General features: G+C 29.3%; 1 protein-coding gene across 4 annotated transcripts in view; it reads right to left on the reverse strand.

Annotated features, from left to right (window-relative positions):
- LOC107445773 (Sequence-specific single-stranded DNA-binding protein) overlaps nucleotides 1-19163 on the reverse strand; it is a 254058-nt gene that overhangs the window by 222361 nt on the left and 12534 nt on the right. For all 4 annotated transcript variants that reach the window (XM_071184737.1, XM_016060249.3, XM_016060248.3 and 1 more), the window contains exon 4: nucleotides 4312-4396. In XM_071184737.1, coding sequence (XP_071040838.1) covers nucleotides 4312-4396 — 85 coding nt within the window. The remainder of the gene's footprint in view (nucleotides 1-4311; nucleotides 4397-19163) is intronic.

Raw genomic sequence — 19163 nt, forward strand, 5'->3', positions numbered from 1 at the left:
AAAAAAAGAAAANGGTAGAGAGAAAGGAAAAAATATAATCAATAGGAATCCTGAATAAAGGAATCTCAAAAACAAAAAAAAAAAAAACTGCTCTTTCGTTTACATTTTAAATAAAATATACAAGCTCCAACATATTTCTTCAAAATTCCTCAAATTTTTAAAATACGCCATTCAAATACCTTCACAAAGTCTACATAAGTCAATCATCCCTAAATACAACCTAATTAATTAAATACAAATTAAATTAACTAAAGTTTAAATGCTTCTTATCAAAATTTAATTCATGATTTATTTAGTTAGAGATAAAAATGAGTTCGAGCAAATATTTCTTATTGAAACCAGATATCCACCTGATTTTTTTCGAGCCTGAAATTACACAATAAAATAAATCTTTTAACCAAATAAAACAAAAATAGTAATTATAAAAATTTTCTAGCTCCTCCTTGAGAATAATAAAGTACGTAAACATACGCAAAACATTACCCCCCCCCACTCAGCTTCTCTGGAATCAATCCGAAATATCGGCATGTTTAGGCATGTATGTATCAAATTTCATTAAAATTGAAAATGACATGGTAAAATAACGTACATTTTTTTTTAAAAAACACCTCACATGCATTTCGGTTTCGTTAAATATCGATATCGAGCCTTTCTAGTGGTGCAGATAATATTATAAATAAATCAAATAAAAATGTCAACTGTCGCCATTATTTGTTGCCATATAATGGAGACGGTCAAGCAAATACAGAAAAGAAAGGAAAAAAAATGGACATCCTTTTCGGGTGAGTGAGGTTGAGGTGAAAAAGGGGATGGGCCAGCAGGAGCGCGATCAGACAGTTGCGTGTACCGTTAAATGCTCGCAGCACGATATATCCTTTTCCTAAATTCTGGAGCGAGAGGATTGGTTTCGGTTCAGGGGTTTCGGGTCTCTCGATTTAGTTGCCGACAAGCAAGCAGGTGGACTCGTGCAACAGGACATTCCAATGAAAACTATCAGTTCGTATATGTAGGCTAATATCATCATTAAAGCTAAAATAATATGACAAATAAGTATAAGAGGGGTGAATAAACATTTTTGTCTACACTACGTCTTGATATTAATGCTAGCTATCAGGGGTTTGTCCAGACATTTTGTGAAACGTCCGTTTTTGTAAAATTGTGAAAAAATTACTTATAATTTGTTTGTAATAAACGTTAAGTCACATTCTTTCAAACAGGGTCCGCTTTTGTGAATTTGTGCAAATAGGGTCCATTATTGCAAAAAAACTTTTTCAAGGAGTTTTTAAATTGTTAAGACATACAAGATTATGCTTAACACTGAAAAATAATAATTAAAAAATTAAATTTTAAAAAATAAACAGCAATTGCAGCTACTAAATTAGCGATGCAGCATACAAATATTTGGTATTTAGCCTATACTGCTGAACGCAGAATATTAATTTCGGACGAATAAAGGAAGAAGCGTCTGCCGAAGACAACATTTAGATCGTTTAGTTCAACACTTTCTCCCCCCCCCCTTCCTGGGAAGGGTTTATTCGATTAACAAAACAATAAAAGATAAACAACTTTGTGAAGGGTCCGATTAGAAGATAAATTATTTTGTGAAGGGTCCATTTTTAAGTTAAAATATTTTGAGAAGGGTCCGTTTTTATGAAAAGATATTTTGTGAAGGGTCCGTTAACGGATCCAAATTTCTTCTAAACAGACCCCTGGCTATGTACTTCAAAATGCGTGTTTACAAAAATGGACACACACATAGCATTTTTTAATGTTGTAAATTTAAGTTGTAGGAATTTCTTAAAATTTTAAACTCACTTTATTGTTTAGAATTCTGAATACGAAGACATAGCCTGAAAAATAACACGTGTAATATACTTAGTCACCCCGACCCAGAAGTCCAGGATTCTGCCCCGCAATGATTATAAATAGTGTTTAAATAAGTATCAAAAGTAAGCACGCTATTAACAGTTTAGTCGTGAAATTTGGGTTAAAAACGGAAAAGGTGCATCTTTAGAAGTGCCCATTTTCGTAAACACGAATTTCGAGCGTTGCCCATTTTCGTAAACATGTGTTTTGATCTATATTCATTTTAGTAAACACCAATTCGAGCTGTGTCCATCTTTGTAAACACACGTTTTGAGCTTGTCTATCTTAATAAACAAGAATATTGAGCTATGTCCATTCGAGTTGTCAATTTTTCAAAAAACTTATCTTGAGCTATGCCCATTTTCGTAAACACGCTAATGAGCTGTGTCCATTTTCGTAAACGCGCATTTTGAGCTATGTCCATTTTCGTAAAAGCGCATTTTGAGCTGCGTCCATTTTCGTAAACACGCATTTTGAGCTGCGTCCATTTTCGTAAACACGCATTATGAGCTGCGTCCATTTTCGTAAACACGCATTCTGAGCTTTATCTATTTTTGTCAAACACGTATTTTTAACTTATTCATTTTCATAGATATGCATTTTCCGCTATGCCCAGATTTAAAAACTCACCGACGAAAGATTTTTCTTAAATCAACAGAATTTCAACAGTTCCTTGTGGAAACAATTATAAGCCTCTACTTGTTATGAAACTGACAGAAAAGAATGATTCAGCTAATTTCAAATTCGCCCTCGCAATCGTCAGGTTAAGAATAAAATAAAAAATCCAAATGGCAAAGGTGGAGCGAGAACACTAGGACAGAGGTTAAAACTGAAGGTCAGTGCTAACAGTCGTGAAAGATTCGAAACATTTACTATTTCTATTTGTAATAGAAACTGAAAACAATCAAACATTTGCGAGACAGTAAGCAGTAAGTTCTTGATAGTTAAGTTTTAACTCGAACAATGGTTTCATCGATTCTTTTGTCTAGACTAGACCCTGTAAACCCAACTTTAGCGTTAAAGATTTAATAAAATTAATAAATAATTTTATGTTTAAGATAATTTGAACAAATTGATTATTAAAAAAATATTAGAAATATAAAAGCTAAAAGATGAGAGACCCAGCATAATATTATGTGGTAAACGCCCAGTTCGCTACCGCTCACCAACCCCGAAGATTGATTCCCAAAAATAGCTTTTTTTTTTCCTTTTCTTGCCATAAAACAGTTTTTTCTACGAAAGTTGAAATTCTCCACTTAAAAAATATGCTAAAAGAATTCGGCTTGCTTACGCTTGAACCCCAACTTCCCACGTTCAAACATTTTCCTTACGGATTCCATTAAGATCTATTAGTGAACATATGTTATTTTTCCAAGTAATGATTTTTTAAAATAACATTTAAAATGAAGAGAATATGGTTAAAACAAATTCCGTAATTTAACATTTTCGTTTCCCAAACAGAAGGATAATATTATTAAATACAATTTTTGTCGCATCACGTTGTGCATGAAGCTGATCGTTAAGCTGTAAATCATTTAAACGAATTTTTTTAACTGCAATTTTTAATAACATATTAATGAAACTTGCACAAAAATAATAATTGTAAAACGGTTAATAAGATCAGGCACCAATTTAAATAACTTTATCTTAAAATGTAGAGTAAAATTACGTAATAATAATGACAAAAATTACCTTATTTTTAAACTCTTAATTTAGAAAACAATCAAAATCAAAAACGTAATAATATCAGAACAGGTAAATACCTTCAAATTAGGAATGTAAAAATATTAATAGAAAGACAATACCTTATAACTTTAATTAATTTATTCTAATTATGAGGGAAAACTGGATCCTACCATGTAATTTTTCAACATGGTAGGATCAACAACAACAACAATAGAAAACTGTATCAGATCATAATGTTTTTATATTATATTCACCTCATTCCCGACAATGTTTCATGTTCTCCACGGTAGGAGGCAATATTTGTAAAGGTTGTTACAACTTCCGGTAGAATTTCTGCTAGTGTACACTAAATTGTGTAAATCCGCTTCTCAATGATTAGGTAGTTGCAGTAAAAATATTTTTTTTTATATATTCTGATATTTTAAAATATGAAGAACAATTTTTTTCGCAAAAACACGACACAAATATTAAATTCAGAACAACTGATTATTCCGAGTTTATGAAAACAAATACGGAAGGTCCAAAAAAAGAAATAGTCACGTCAATGCTATGACGTCAGAAGAGGACCTCAAGACTTCCGGTAGGGTTTGCTTGTATTTTAGGTTAGATGGTGAATAGAGATAAAGGAAAAGAAGGAGCTCGGGATATTACTAATTAATATTGTATAAAAATTGCACTTTGAAATAAAAATACTGACGAATCTATAGAAGAAAGACTATGTAATTCAAATATAATAGAATAAATAATTTAAACACTTACATAATCGTGAAATGCTTTTGCTTCACTAGAATGTTCACATGTGTCTCTTCTTTCAGGGGCTGCACAATATAAATCCCAAAAGACACTAGAAAGAAAAGAATGTTCCATATGAATTCCAGAAAACTAATATCAACACAGAATAAGAAAATTTAAAATATCTAAAACACAATGAAAATATTAATTAAATCTAAGCGAATTAATTATAAGCAAAATTTAAAAAAAAAAACAAACGAAAATTGTCATGCAAAGAAAGCTCTTAATTAATAGAGCTGTACGACTTATATCGTGAAACGTCTAAATTCATTAAATACCGCTGTTGCGATAGTAAGTGTTACGATATACCGCGAATACAACATCAAACGATTTGATTAATTGCATTTGGTTTACTAAAATATGCAGCAAAATATTAAAATAATGTTAGTTATTACAATTAGAAAAATATCGTGAAAAACCGATTACATTGTGAAAAACCGATACTTGTTGACAATATAGCGCTATATTAACCTCATCATTACCTCAGTTCACATTAAAGTGAACCTTCTTCTTAGCTTCTAAAAACAGGCTTTACGAAAATTAATACTTCTCAAAATTTATACCTTATAAGCTTTTTGGGGATTCCAATCGATGTAAGTTATTTGGGTCGAATTCCACATAAACAGAAGTGATTTTCGTAAAATAACGCCAAATCCACTTGCTCGTAAAAGCAAGTAATTTTAACTATTATATAATGTAGTTATTCTGAAAAAAAAATTTTTTTTTCTTCCTTTGACTTAGTAGATCTGTATGAAGCTTTAAAATTTATATTTACATAATATTTAAAAATAATACAGTCAAGAACATGCAGGTACACGTATGTGTACCTTCGTATGTATCACACAATTTATGACAGCGAAGCAGTAAAGTGAAACAGCTATTTTATTATGAGTATTTAGTTTTATATTCTTTTAGTACAGTCAATTCGCTATAACTCGAAGTACGATAACTCGAATATTACTATAACTCGATTTTTTATGAGGTCCCGGCCCTTTTATCTTTAATTTCATGCTAATTATTCTCGATTACTCGAATTTTACTCCCTGTAACTCGATTTTTTTTTTAAATCTTTTAAAGCAAGAAAAAAAAAGCTAGGAGCTGATATCTTGCCCCTTCCTTTGCAACACACACACAATGTCTTTTGCACTCTTCATGGAGAAGCTAAAGCTGTCCCTCTTGNCATATTTTTTAAAGTGTAATTTTTTTTTCTAAATAATTATTAAATCAGTTCATCTGTTGTTGTTTTTAAATCGACCGTAAAATAACAATATGCATGTTTGGTCCCATTTAACATTTGGAAATTAACTTATTCACCAATATAGGTGATTAAAATGATTAACCACTCCCATAATTTAAGAATTTCAATTATTCTTCATGGATTCGCGACCAATTGCTTCGAATAATCGCAGTTCTACGGTATGCAACAAACCATTTTCATAAAGTTAATTTTATGCAGGCAAAATAATGATAATAAATAATTACTATGTTGATTATTTATAAGCTAGGGGGTCCCAGTCGCCAACCAATAATTGCTTCTTATAATCATACATGGCTCTAAGGAGGGGGGGGGGGAATATTGTCCGCTCAAAGCTATAATTAATCAATTAAACATAANATTTTTTAAAGTGTAATTTTTTTTTTCTAAATAATTATTAAATCAGTTCATCTGTTGTTGCTCAAAGCTATAATTAATCAATTAAACATAAAATATAAATTAAATCTATCTCTTTTGTCGAAGAGCTTTCCCTTTACTTAATATTGAATTTAATTGTTGGATTACACTCAACTCCTTCTAGAGCTTTGGTATTTTACTCGATTGGGATAAAATTTAAGCCAAAAGTATTTTGGTAGATTATGTAATACTTTTTTTTTTCTTTAAAAAAAATATCACTTCGAATTTAGCATATTCGCTACAGCAATTTGGGCGAATTCACTTGCAGGCTCGTTAATTTTTTATACCAAATAAATTGACCTACCATTTATATTTCAATTTTATGCACAAAGCTATCCGTTAGATTTGTACTCATCTACAGTACATAAAAACGCATTTAATGTTTTTGGCCAATTCAAAAATAACGCGAAAGGTAAACGCGAAATATTAATTACTAGCAACACTTTTCGCAAACAATTATTTAAATCACCATTCTTTAAATAGGAAAAATAACCAGCTAGTGTAGTAATTACTTTTTACACTAATCAGTTAAACACACTCACACACATTAAAAAAAATTTTAAAAAAAAAGGTAGGGAAAAAATTATCGCTTTTCAAATTCCAGGTTTTCACAGAATCCACTAGTCTGGTGATATGATTTAATATTATATATTTTATTATTTATTTAGTTGTCGTTTGTTCAATAAAATTAAAATATTTTCCATTTATAAACGTTAAAGAATCTTTGTGAATTTGGTAAGAGTTTCTGAAAAAGAATTATTTAATTATAAATAATTCGCAAAAGAAATATTTAGTTTGCCTTCCATATAACTGGAATCTCCCAAAAAAAAATAATGAAAAGAAAATAATAAAATATAAAAAGCAAGATTTGTAAATCTAAGGCTTACATGCCGAAGAAAAATTTATATCCTTTTATTAAAATGCGAAAAATTATTAAATAAACATTTTTAAAGGTGTTAGCTCTATAGTTTCGTTATTTTTACTCGCAACTTCCGTTCAAAATGCTTATTTATTTAAATAAAGCAATAAAGGATTATATTGAGCATTTGTGGATGGAGGAAACTTGATCTCTTAATACCTGTTGAAAGCCAAGGTAAAGAGATGAATAAGAAAATGAAAGTGAATGGTTGTAGAACACCTCTTTAGTCAAAATGGCAAAGAATAACGGTAGACGAATTTAACACAGGAGACTTGGAGGAAAAAAAAGGTGAGAGGGGATCGAATGGGGGTCATATAGACCGGTAAACAACGAACAATAACAGTGAGGAAAACGGTCGCTGCACGAGGTCGCAAATAGGAATGAATGCGACAGCTGTAAGCGATTTGCAGTTTACACCGCCAACAGCGCCAAATCTCCGGAGCAGCTGAAGAGTCAAAAAGGTAAACGGTAGTTGATGCATTCCGAAGGATAAGCGGGAATTTCAAAAGTACGCGGTTGTGATTTCGTCCATTACGATATTTAGGGCAGCTACTCATAAAGTAATCTAGCTGGCGTTAAACTTATGGATCGTAAAATAGAGGTGAAACAAAGAATAATTTAGGTATCCCCTTATACAGGGTGCGTAGCCAGATTTTTCAACAAAAAATAAGCACCTTTTAAGTACTTCTCAAGCACTCAAAAAATATTTTGAATCACTTTCCAAAACCAAATTATTATTGGGATCTGCGCAGTCATAATTTTTTTTCCCTATCGTTTTCATTTCTTAATTATAACCATAAAATTAAAAAATTTTACGTAATCGTGATAAAATAACTAGTGTCTGATAAATATTGCAAAGAAAATTGTGAAAATCTTGAATTTTTTGTAATTTAGAACAACAATCGATACGACAAACAAAAATCTCTTTTTAAAAGATAGAAAATTAAGCACTTTTTACAAACACCGAATAAAAAAAGCACCTTTAAGGGCTTTTAAAAAACGTAAATCAAAAATAAGCACCTTTTTAAAAAGCTACGCACCCTGCTTATAGTTCATATATATATATTCTGAACTTTTTTTTATCGGATCGCCCACTTTTCCAGTCAGAAAATTTTTAACGCTCCTACTAAAAAAAAAAAAGACTAAATAAAGGATTTTTTTTTATTCCATTTTAAACTTTTTGTGCGCTTTGTTATGATACACTTCTTTAATTATTTAAATTTATTGAAATTATAATGACTAGCGCTTGAAAGCACTTTTATATTTATTTTGATAAAACAACTCATTACTGTAAAATTTTTAAAGTGTTTAAATAAAAATTAATTTAATATTTCACTTTTCGGTTAAAATTAAATATTATATTTCTTATATCGTACAAAAAATAACTATATATTTCACAAAATATATCTTACAGGGTTTAGAAAATTCCGGTTTTCTCAGTTGATATTATTTCTATACGTAAAATTTGAACCTCGCATTTGAATAATCACTTTTTGACTAGCTCAATTTATGCCGATAGTATCGTAAATCCATGTGGTGTTTCGATTATATTTTTGGCAGTTATTGATAATGATTTTCAAGTGGTTTTTAAATATTCACTATATTTCTGACAATATGCAGGGGTCTGTTTAGAAGAAANCAAAAAACAGGACCTTTCACAAAATGTCTGGACAGACCCCTGATATGGAATATTCGAATCGTGCATTTGAATTTCTAATTTTTAACGCAGTCATTCTTTCGATTTTTTGGCGATTATTGCTATTGATTTAATACATTCATTTTAATTTTCGGTTGTTGTAATAAATAATATCGTATTATAAATATCGAATCTTGAATCGAAACACTCATTTAGTAACCCTTTTTGAAAAGTCCAATGAGCGTGATTTCGCCAACCACTTTTCCTTTGGTTGTTCGTTAGTAGTGTTACGTAATCCACGATTTTAAATTTCTTTAATGTGATGATGACTTACAAACTGTGAAAAGGAAATAATTAGAGTGTTTTTCCCTATAAAATGAGAGAATTAGGGCATAATATTAGAATTTAAAAAAAATAACACACATTTAATTAAAAAAATTAAATACAATTTTATTTCATCCAAATAGAGATAAATAATAAAAATATAATAAATATTAAAAAAAAAAAACACTAGGCTTTTATTACTTTAAACTAGTAACATAGTGTATATTTGTTAGTTTCTAAAACTATAGTTACATAGTGTATATGCGTTAGTTTTTAACAGTATCTCGCAGAAAGACATAAATGCTGGATAGCTTTGTGGCAGAAAGATCGAAAAAATTCTGCCACAGGGATTCTACGTAAAATCGACATTGTCTTTTGGAGATATCTGAAAACTGCTTCAGACTCGAGAGTTATTTTAACTTAAGAAACTCTGTTTCGTTGCTAATATATTCATCATATATCTAACATTTAAACATATAATCTTTACGAAGAATACCTTAAAACCATAAATGCCATTTTTTAAAACATAGGAAAAAATGTAAATAAAACTAACTAAAATTTTATTTTTAAAGAACTAATGAATTTTCAGAAGACAAAATAGTAATAATATTTATAAAAAATAGATCAACGAGATCGATACTTAAGTATAGAGAGAAAAGCGGCGTATACGGTAGAATTACTAGTAGGGTGTCGACTAAGAGGAAAGCTATCCACTATTTATGAAACCCACTGCCTTTTAAGCTACAAGTTCACACGCTTTTGAGAGACCCTAGATTTATGATCCCACTTCTAAAAAAGAAATGAGGCCTTCGAATAAGGGTAGCTGAGCATCAACTTTTCAACTGGATATGAGGAACTTTAATAGGAAGTCTTTATTATCTACGCTAATATTAAAAAAATTAATAAAGTAAGTCTTGTTACAAATATTACAAGATGGCTTCTTTGAGACAAAAGAGAAAAAAAAATTCTAAAAATTTCAAGATTTAAATTCGGGTGATATTAACCACAATCAAACGACTCACATAGTTTTTAGTGGATAGTTTACAATAATTAATTAATAGTTTATAATAAATGAAGAAAATAATTCTTGAAATAGAATTGTTGATTTTTTTTAAAACTAAATTCATTTATTGTCTTATATTCAAAAAGTTTCTTGATAATAAACAAAAAAAAAAATTTATAATAATAACTAAAAATTATAATTTCTAAACAATAAATTTATTTTTAATTTTCTAAAAATGCTCTAGACGGATATGAATGATTTTCCAAAAATGTTTATTACTTTAATATTTTCTGAAATTTATTTAAAATTTAATTAAATTTAAAAAATACTTCGTAAAAAGTGAAAATAATAAAGTTATGAGCTAGAGTTAGTTACTATTCATAAAATCAGCGATGATACAAAATAAAACAAAACAAAAATAATTGCATCACTGGATACGTTTTTATAAAATACTGAGTAAACTTTAAAACTCCATGACTCCCTGGCATACAGCGGACTGTAGCCAGGTTTACTCTAATTTTAAATTGCCGGAGCATTCAGGTTTTCCCATTTTCCAGAGGGAGTGGTTACTTCGCAATAAACAATTTAAATGGCAATTATTTGGAAATTTGATCTATTTAATTTAAGTTTTAAATTTTGACATAAAAATTGCATAAATTAAGACGAATATCTCTGTATCCGTGGTTCAAAATCGTTGCTTAATAAATAAGTAATAATACGGTTAAAAATAAGTGTTAAGTAATTACTTTTAAAAATTATAATTATTCTTTTGTGTTAAATTATCCTTATATTGTCCAGTTTAGTAATTATGTGCAATCAATTACTATATAATATTCACAAGATTAAAAATGTTCGGAATTTTTTTTACACTCATTAAGAAAATGGCATACATTCTTTTTTTTTTTCCCCAAGAAATACTGATTTTGATATTAATATTATCTTGTTCTCCATCGTTTTTATCACTGCATCTGAGTAATTGTGTCATTTGCTCAAAAAAAAAATCCACCCACTCCTTTTTAAGATTTAACCTGAATTCATTAATAATTTTTTATTTAATTTTTAGACTAATTACGCATTTATAAGTTGACTTAATTAAATGTACTATTTTTTAGACCTTAAGCTTGAATTTCGGGCCCAAAAAATTCATTTTATTATGTGATAAACCGGTCAAAGATATTCAGGTAAATTCTTTTCTTCTCCGACTTTATATGTAATATAGCAGCTAAATAGTTTTACATAGGTCAAGCCTATTTCAAAATTGATATTTTTAATTGCATACCTTAAATAAAAAAATAATAACGTTGCAGAGTCAATGACAAGGACGCATTTTACTTTTGCAAATGATATAGACTCAAACGGCACCCACACGTTTTTTTAAAAAGAAAAATAATAAAAAATTTTCTTAATAAATGCACACTTTCTTTGAAAAAGCGGAATTAAGAACAATAATTATTGAGATATTGATTAATTTAGAACTCTCTGAGGGGCTGGGCAAGTATAAATAATTCTAGAAACAGCCATTTATTCAAGAAAAATTGAAAGCAGTGGCTGAAAAACAAGCCTTCACAAAACTTCTCTCTCACAAAAAAGAGTCAATCACTACCTTTTATTTCATATTAAAAAAAACTAAAGCTAATTGAAAAATATGTTGGTTTACTTTCATAAAAACAAGAACTTATTTTCACAAAGTTTTGAATGAAATTTTTCTCAATTTCATAAAGACGAATCTTTTGCAAAATTCTGGACAGGCCAGGAAAGTTTGAATAAACTGTTATTTCTACAGCCTGGCCCATATCGAGATAACTAATTGACCAAACCTAACATTCTTTGGGCATTACTATAAAACTTATTTAACAAAAGATTATTAACATGAAAATAATTAATTAATCATTCATAACCTTTTTCATTATTACAGATTCACTATTTTCTGTCTACAATATCAATTAACCCCTTTGCCCTCATGCACTTACTTACGAGTGTAACAACTGCTACAATCTGGGAGTGAAGGGGTTAAGGACATCTATCTTCTTATTACATATTTCTGTTTTATTTCGTAACTTTGTATTAAAAGTTAGTTTTAATGTGCTTACAAAAGAACATTTATCAAAGAATCAAGGCCAGTTCTTACTGTTAATTAATGTAAGAACCAAAAACCGCGAAATGATAAGACACTGTTTTTTGGATTGTTATAATAGTAATAACAATTTTTTTTTAAATTGCTACATTTCATCCAAAAATATTTTTAAAAAAATTAAGATACAAAAAATAGCCAAAAATTGGACTATTTAGTAAGGTGCAATCTGAGAGAAGTTTTTTTCAAAATTAGAAATTTCAAGTCGATAAAATGTCACAGTGGTCGCATCTTTACCAAAAGAAATTTTGTTAGACCAATCAAAAAATATTTAAATCCTCGGAACGCACCTAAAGTCCTACGGACAAAATTGTAAATTTAAATTAGGAAAAAAAGATATTAATAATTTTTGAATTTTAATTTCAAATTCATTTAATTTTAAATTCAAAAATGCAAAGCTAAGAAAAGAAAATAACAGCAAGAAAAATTATAAGAAAATGTTACAATTAGATCTCCTGGAATCCACAGAAAAAAAATTCAATTTTATTAATAAATAGGCATACTATCAGTTTCGCTCAGTTTTATTTTTCTATTTTCTTAAAATTAGGTTTAAAATGTAAATTCTGGGTCTGGGAATGATAGTCGTTAAGCCACTTTTCTCGGAATCAATCGTAAAGCACTTACGTTTTGCATCATTTTCTTCCCTGCCTCTATAAAAAAAATTTTTTTTAAATCTTCATTTAACTTTGATCAGTATTTCACAACATTGACGGGAAATGAACACTCAAGTAAATTTAGATACAACAATAGTACAAATGTTGTTTGTGCAAGCAGTTCAATGAATCCCATTCCTTCATTGCGGAGCGACATCTGTGCTTGATCATTAATTCAACAATTATGAAAAATATCAAAGTTTTGAGTAAAAAAGTAATATTTTATTTTTATTCTAAACAGAAAATTTTTATTACATTTTTAACCAAAAAGGGAAATTTTAATTCCAAAAAAAAAACGTGCGAGATATTAATTGATGAAATTTAGTCTACTGATTTCCCTCTCAAGACTGATTTCAATCCCCTGGACTGAAGAGTGGCACCAATGTGAATTGTTATTGCACAGAAATGAATATAGCTAATGAATAATAAAAAAAACTTAAAAGAAATGGCTTCTCTCTAAACTTTAACAAACAATTCCTAACCTAGTGTCACAACACAGAAGAGAAAGGCCTGGCGACACGTCAAAGTTAAAACAAAAATCTAAATACAATACGGAAGCGAGACTAACACCTGCCGCCTTCACGGAAAAATCTAGATATCAGAAAAATCAGCACTGCCACATGCATAACTTTTGCCTATACTACTATTATTTTATTTTATTTTTTTCATCAAATGGTGTGTGCTTGAAGATGACACTATTCATAGCCGCTGTTGATTCAGCCGCTTTTCGTCACCGCTACTGCGAAGTGAAACATCATAATATAACTTGACAACGTGGTCATTACGAGAAGGAGTATTTATTTTTAAACTGGGCAGTTCTTATATCTTACATAATCATTCGATTTAATTAATTTTGGATTGGAGATCTAGTGATAGGAAAGGCACTAGCAACAGAATAATAACTTAGTCAACAGGGGTCTGTTTAGTAGAAATTTGGGTTCACGGACCCTTCACAACATATTTTTTCATAAAAACGGACCCTTCACAAAATAATTCATCTTTTAATCGGACCCTTCACAAATTTGTTTATCTTCATTATTGTTTTGTTAATCGAATAAACCCTTCCCGGGTGTGGGAAAGAAAGACGGTTCCAGACAAACTAAGTTTCCCTAAATTTAAATTTTAATTATAGTATTCCAAGAAAATATTTCTACTTTCACAAATATCGTGAGCGTATTCTTATTAATATTAAATCATACATATATATTTTTTATAAATAAATAATTGATCAATTTATATTTATTCATAAAATTAATTAATAGAATATTATGTAAAAAAATTAATTTATGGCAATTTTTTTAAATAAAATATTCTAAATTTAAGAATTGTTTAAGTTTACTTAATACGTAACACATTAAAAGTTATACATTAATAAGTTGTTTTTTTTTAAAATATGTCAATTGAAATTATTAAAAATGTGAGTGATTTTGTTTCCATTATTCGTCCAAAATGAATATTCTGTGTTGAGCAGTATAGATTAAATTCTAAATATTTGTATGTTGCATCTCTAATTTAGTAGCAACAATTGTTGAGCAGAAGAATATTTTATCTATTTACAATTTAAAAACTTCTTGAAAAGGTTTTTAGTAATTTTTGCAATAACAGGACCCTATTTGTAAGAATGTAACTTAACGCTTATTTTATATTCACAAATTATGAATAGTTTTTTCACAATTTTACAAAAACAGGACCTTTCACAAAATGTCTGCACAGACCCCTGGTCCAGTTACGCCCAGTGATTATTTCCGATTTCAACTCTTTTTTAATAAAGCAGGTTTCGGAAATTCCGTTGAAAAAAATGTGGAATTTTATAAAATTTTGTGAAAGGACAACGTTGACAACGATGTGTTTTCTAATATGGTTGGATGAAACCATAAATTTAAATGATCCGGCAGACACTTAAGATTTTTACTGATACAACACAAATGCACTATGTCCGGTCACATAATGCAAAAGTGCCACTGCCGGACACAGTATCAATAAAGCGCTTCGTTGAAAGAAGATTAAGTTTTATTTCATTTACCAAAAGGGGGAGCAACGATTAATTCAGCGGTTCCAAAATAGTGTTCCACGGAACCCTGGAATTTCGTCGAAGGGTCACAAGGGTTCCGAGAGTCAGGAATTTTTTTAACTAGTTATGATTTTTAAAACTAGTAAATAAATTTATATCCAATTCGTTAGACATTGTTTTTATGAAAATACTGAAATGAAATACCTGTGAAGGTAGAAATTTCAAAACTATGTTTTTTCTAGTAACAATATAATGGATAAATTATGAAAAAGATATATGTATTTATGAAAAATTTCTGCAGTATTCCGCATCGAATATAAGTAACCAAATTCAACAATGAAGAAGTATATTTTCCTGATAAACATTCGCAGCGTTTAGTTTCTTTTTTATTTTTTTTATTTGAATGAAAACTTTATTTCCGCTCATTCATTTTCGGTTTATGTATGTACTAAAATCAAATTAAGAACTAGACTAAATACGGCCACAGACTTGTGAATTAAACTGTCTGACGTAATACCAAATTTTATGATTCATATTGATAAGACGAAGAAAAAAATTCATTCTAACATTCACTCACTAAAATTTTCAAAATAATGATTAAAGTTCAGATCGCATATTTTAAAAAATAATTGATAGCCTTTCCATTAATATGTTCACAATTGCTTATGAAACTTATTCATAAAACCTTGGTGTTCCGATAAAAGAAAGTCGATCATTAAAGGGTTCCACAGACGAAAGAAATTGGAAACTGATAGGTTTATCTATTGCACGTGAATTGCGTAGTTACTGTAAAAGGATTTTAATTAGGGCTTAAATTTGGTAATGTAGTAAAATTGGTGCACAATGTATTAACAAATTCTATGTTAATATAAATGATGTATTAACAACTTCTAAATAATATTTTATCTCCTTGAAGCCTGTGCTGAAAATTTAGCTTCTTCTAACTTTTTTGTTACAATTTAAAAGAAAAAAAGAAAAAAAATCGAACAAATAAGACAGAATATTAAAACACTGCGATTTCTAATGCATAATTCTTTTTATAACATCGATCCCATGAACAAATTCAGATTAAAAAGTGACCAGATATATAAGAACAGAAAACAGAAAAAATTTAGATCATATTATAGTATAAATTGAAAGTAATTAATAATGTATAGAGAAGTATTCTGGGGTGTCATGGTAAGTGACCAGGCGTCTGCAGTTTGCCTATTTCTGAATACGAGTATAGCAAATAGCGTTATCAATCATTTTACAAGAAAAAAAATCGATTATAACTTCCTTTATCGATTAAGAATTTAAACAAATAAAAAAGTTAGCTGCTCTGGGTAAGAATCAATTCAACATTTAAAAAGTTTCTCCAACTTTAAAATTCAAAATATTTAAGATAATTTTGAATGTCAATCAAATTGTCTTCAAAAAATATATTAAGTAAAAATAATAACCATATTGATCTAACAATACGGGTTAATTGATAAGGATGGCAAAATAAAATCTTGGAATGCATGTTATTTCTTGCATCTGATTTTCGATATTTTTCAATTATGTATTAGTATTATTCCAATCTTATTTTAGCATAGAAAATAGACGTTAAAGTAAAAGAAAAGAAAAAAAATTTTAGTCCAGTCTTCGAAACTTCACAAATATTTCGAATAGAACTTAATACAGGATCCCTATCGGTCCAGTAAAATACGATACAACTGCGTGTCGCAGTCGCTATGACAACGGTTACCATAGCAACCTTCTAGACGATGAATGGAGTAACTAGTTTAGGGTCTAATAGAGGGGGAGAGCGGTTTAGAAGTGGGGAAGCCTAGAGGCCACCAGAATTCGGGGCCTTGCGGGGTTTTATAAGAAGATACTGTTTATTGGCGGATATCAATGAGAAGTCTCCGGTATTCATCACCTTTTGAGTGCATCATTTAATCGCCAATAATACTCACAAATAAGCCCTTCCGTACTTGCAATACACGGAAATTCTACGTCATATTCTTATTTTCTCACTCTTTTATATTATCTCTGGCCATAGGTTCCACAATCCCTTTCTTTCTTTTTTCCAAAACATTTCTTTGATAACTACGGCATTTATTATTCCGCCATTTAATTAATGTATTCCTCAAATAATCTCTCTTGGACGAAAGAATATTTTTGTTCTATAATATTTTGTTATTCGTACAGACAAAAAATGCAAGTTCTAGGGTACACCTAAAAAAAAAAAAAATTGGACTGTGTACTTCAACTTCGTCCGCTTCAAAAATCGGAACCCTGGGACACCGTAGCTTCGAAGCAAGTTCACAGCAACGTGGAATCAAGTTTAGGAAGTACGGTAGTATGGTTCCACATGGCACCCTATTAAAGTTGCAGCAAATACGAACAATTATTGATCGACCCTCCGCACAATTTCTTATAGATAGACCTAAAATTAACCACTCATCACATACAGAGTTAACAAAGAAAGAAAAAAAAAAGTGGGCACTTAAATTAACTAAGCAACTGAACACCTTTTCTCCCATTGTTTACCTTTGAAAAAAAAAAAAAAAAACAACTAAGTACATCATAAAAGTCAATGAATGAATATTTTAATGAAAATGAATATGAATGAATATTTTAATCATGAATAATTCATCAATGAATATTTTAATGAAAATTTTGATCTTTCAGAATCCATCAATTTATGATGGAAAGAGAGTTTTTTCGCAATTCACATACTTCGTAGTTATAATGTACATGTTACCGGCAAAGTATGAAACGTCGGCATTCTACAGAATGCCTAGGCATTGTATATAATGCCGGATGCTTTTAGGCAAGGTATGAAATATGAGAAGTATTACATACTTTCCCTAGGAATTGTATACAATACCTAGGCATTCTATAGAATGACAAATGCTATTTAGCAAAGTATGAAAAAAACGTCCTGATGAGGTTTTTATGTAAATGGTGTGCATTTCTCAAACAAAAAATTTTATTCTGAAAAAATAATGAGAGTGCCATTAAAAAAAATTTATTCAAAATCCGTAAAAAAAATGAAAGCTGTACAAAACATAATTTATGCCTTTCTTATTAGGGGAAACGAAATGTTCATATAAAAAAAATAAGAAATTAACCTACTTGTTGCAACATGCAGGATTGAATGACATTTCGAATTACATATCATTTCATTACATTAAGAAACGAATCAGAGATGCATTTTATACTTTGCCGATTTCTCATTTACCATTTCTATAGAATACCTATGAAATGTGTGAAATATAAATCGTTTCATACATTGCCTGCTAGTTTTAGGCATTATATGCAATGCCTAGGCATTCTATACAATGCCGGATTTCAAACTATGCCGGTAACATATACATTAAATGTACTTTTTCACCCCAAATATTTTTAAATAAAGTTCTTTGAAGTCAGTATGTTGAACTAAATTTCGTCACAAATTTATATTATTTTTATTGCTGAATTAACTCTTTATAGCCTTAGATTATTTCTAATATTAATTTTTTCTTTGTGAAAGAATTTTTTTATTTTTTTTATTAAATCCAAGGGAAAAAAATTAGCGAAAAAGTGGCTGAGAAATAAAAAAGAACCTATCGATATCAGTCACCGTCTCAATGACTGAGGCTACATTTGAGTCTACCGGCCTTAGGCTAACTGAAAATTTAAATTTTCAGGTCTACTAATAGAGTATTGTAAAAGATGAGTTAGATAAGTTTCTTGAACCAAATACTGATAGTCACTGTATCTTTTTAAAGTGTTTCATATTTATTAAGAAACGTAATTACAAAGTAACCACACAGAAAAAACTTATATTGATTTGAAATTTAATTGAATAAATCATCTTATTAGAATAAATCATAACTTACATACTAAAACGCACAAGTAAAGTTTTTTATTGCTCGAGAAATCATATTTATTATAAAGTAATAAAACTATAATTCGTGTACTTAATATCGATTAAAATAATTTATAATGAAATATTTCTGATCTAGAAAAATCGGAGAAGAATAGGAAATAATTAAAAAGTATAGTTATATAGTAATTGAAAGAAAAAAAACCTCAGGTCCAGTATTATTCCGATTAATAAATCATTTCTTCAAGTATATGGAAAATGATATCAAGGAAATGATCCACTACGCAAAAAGTGCCGGTAAATCAAAATTTCATAGATAAAAAATAAATTTGAAAATGAGAATAGAAATTAGGGAACATTAACTGGAAATCTAAATATAATTCCTTACAATATTTAAAATTTACGAAAGTTCTTTGCAAAAGTAACTACCTTAGGCACTTATATGGGGCAAATGATTCATAAGTGCATTTATCTGCTTCTTGTTTGCGCTACGTTTTAAAGATTTTTATATACAAGCCATTCTATACACGCAAAGCAGCAGTGGTGGTGGTCACAGTGTTTAAACAAAATAAATTTTTAGAGGAGGAATTTAGAAAACAAATTAATGATTTCAAAAATTTTAAAACCAAGGT

This window comes from Parasteatoda tepidariorum, chromosome 9 (assembly GCF_043381705.1).
Source record: "Parasteatoda tepidariorum isolate YZ-2023 chromosome 9, CAS_Ptep_4.0, whole genome shotgun sequence".
Classification (NCBI taxonomy): domain Eukaryota; kingdom Metazoa; phylum Arthropoda; class Arachnida; order Araneae; family Theridiidae; genus Parasteatoda; species Parasteatoda tepidariorum.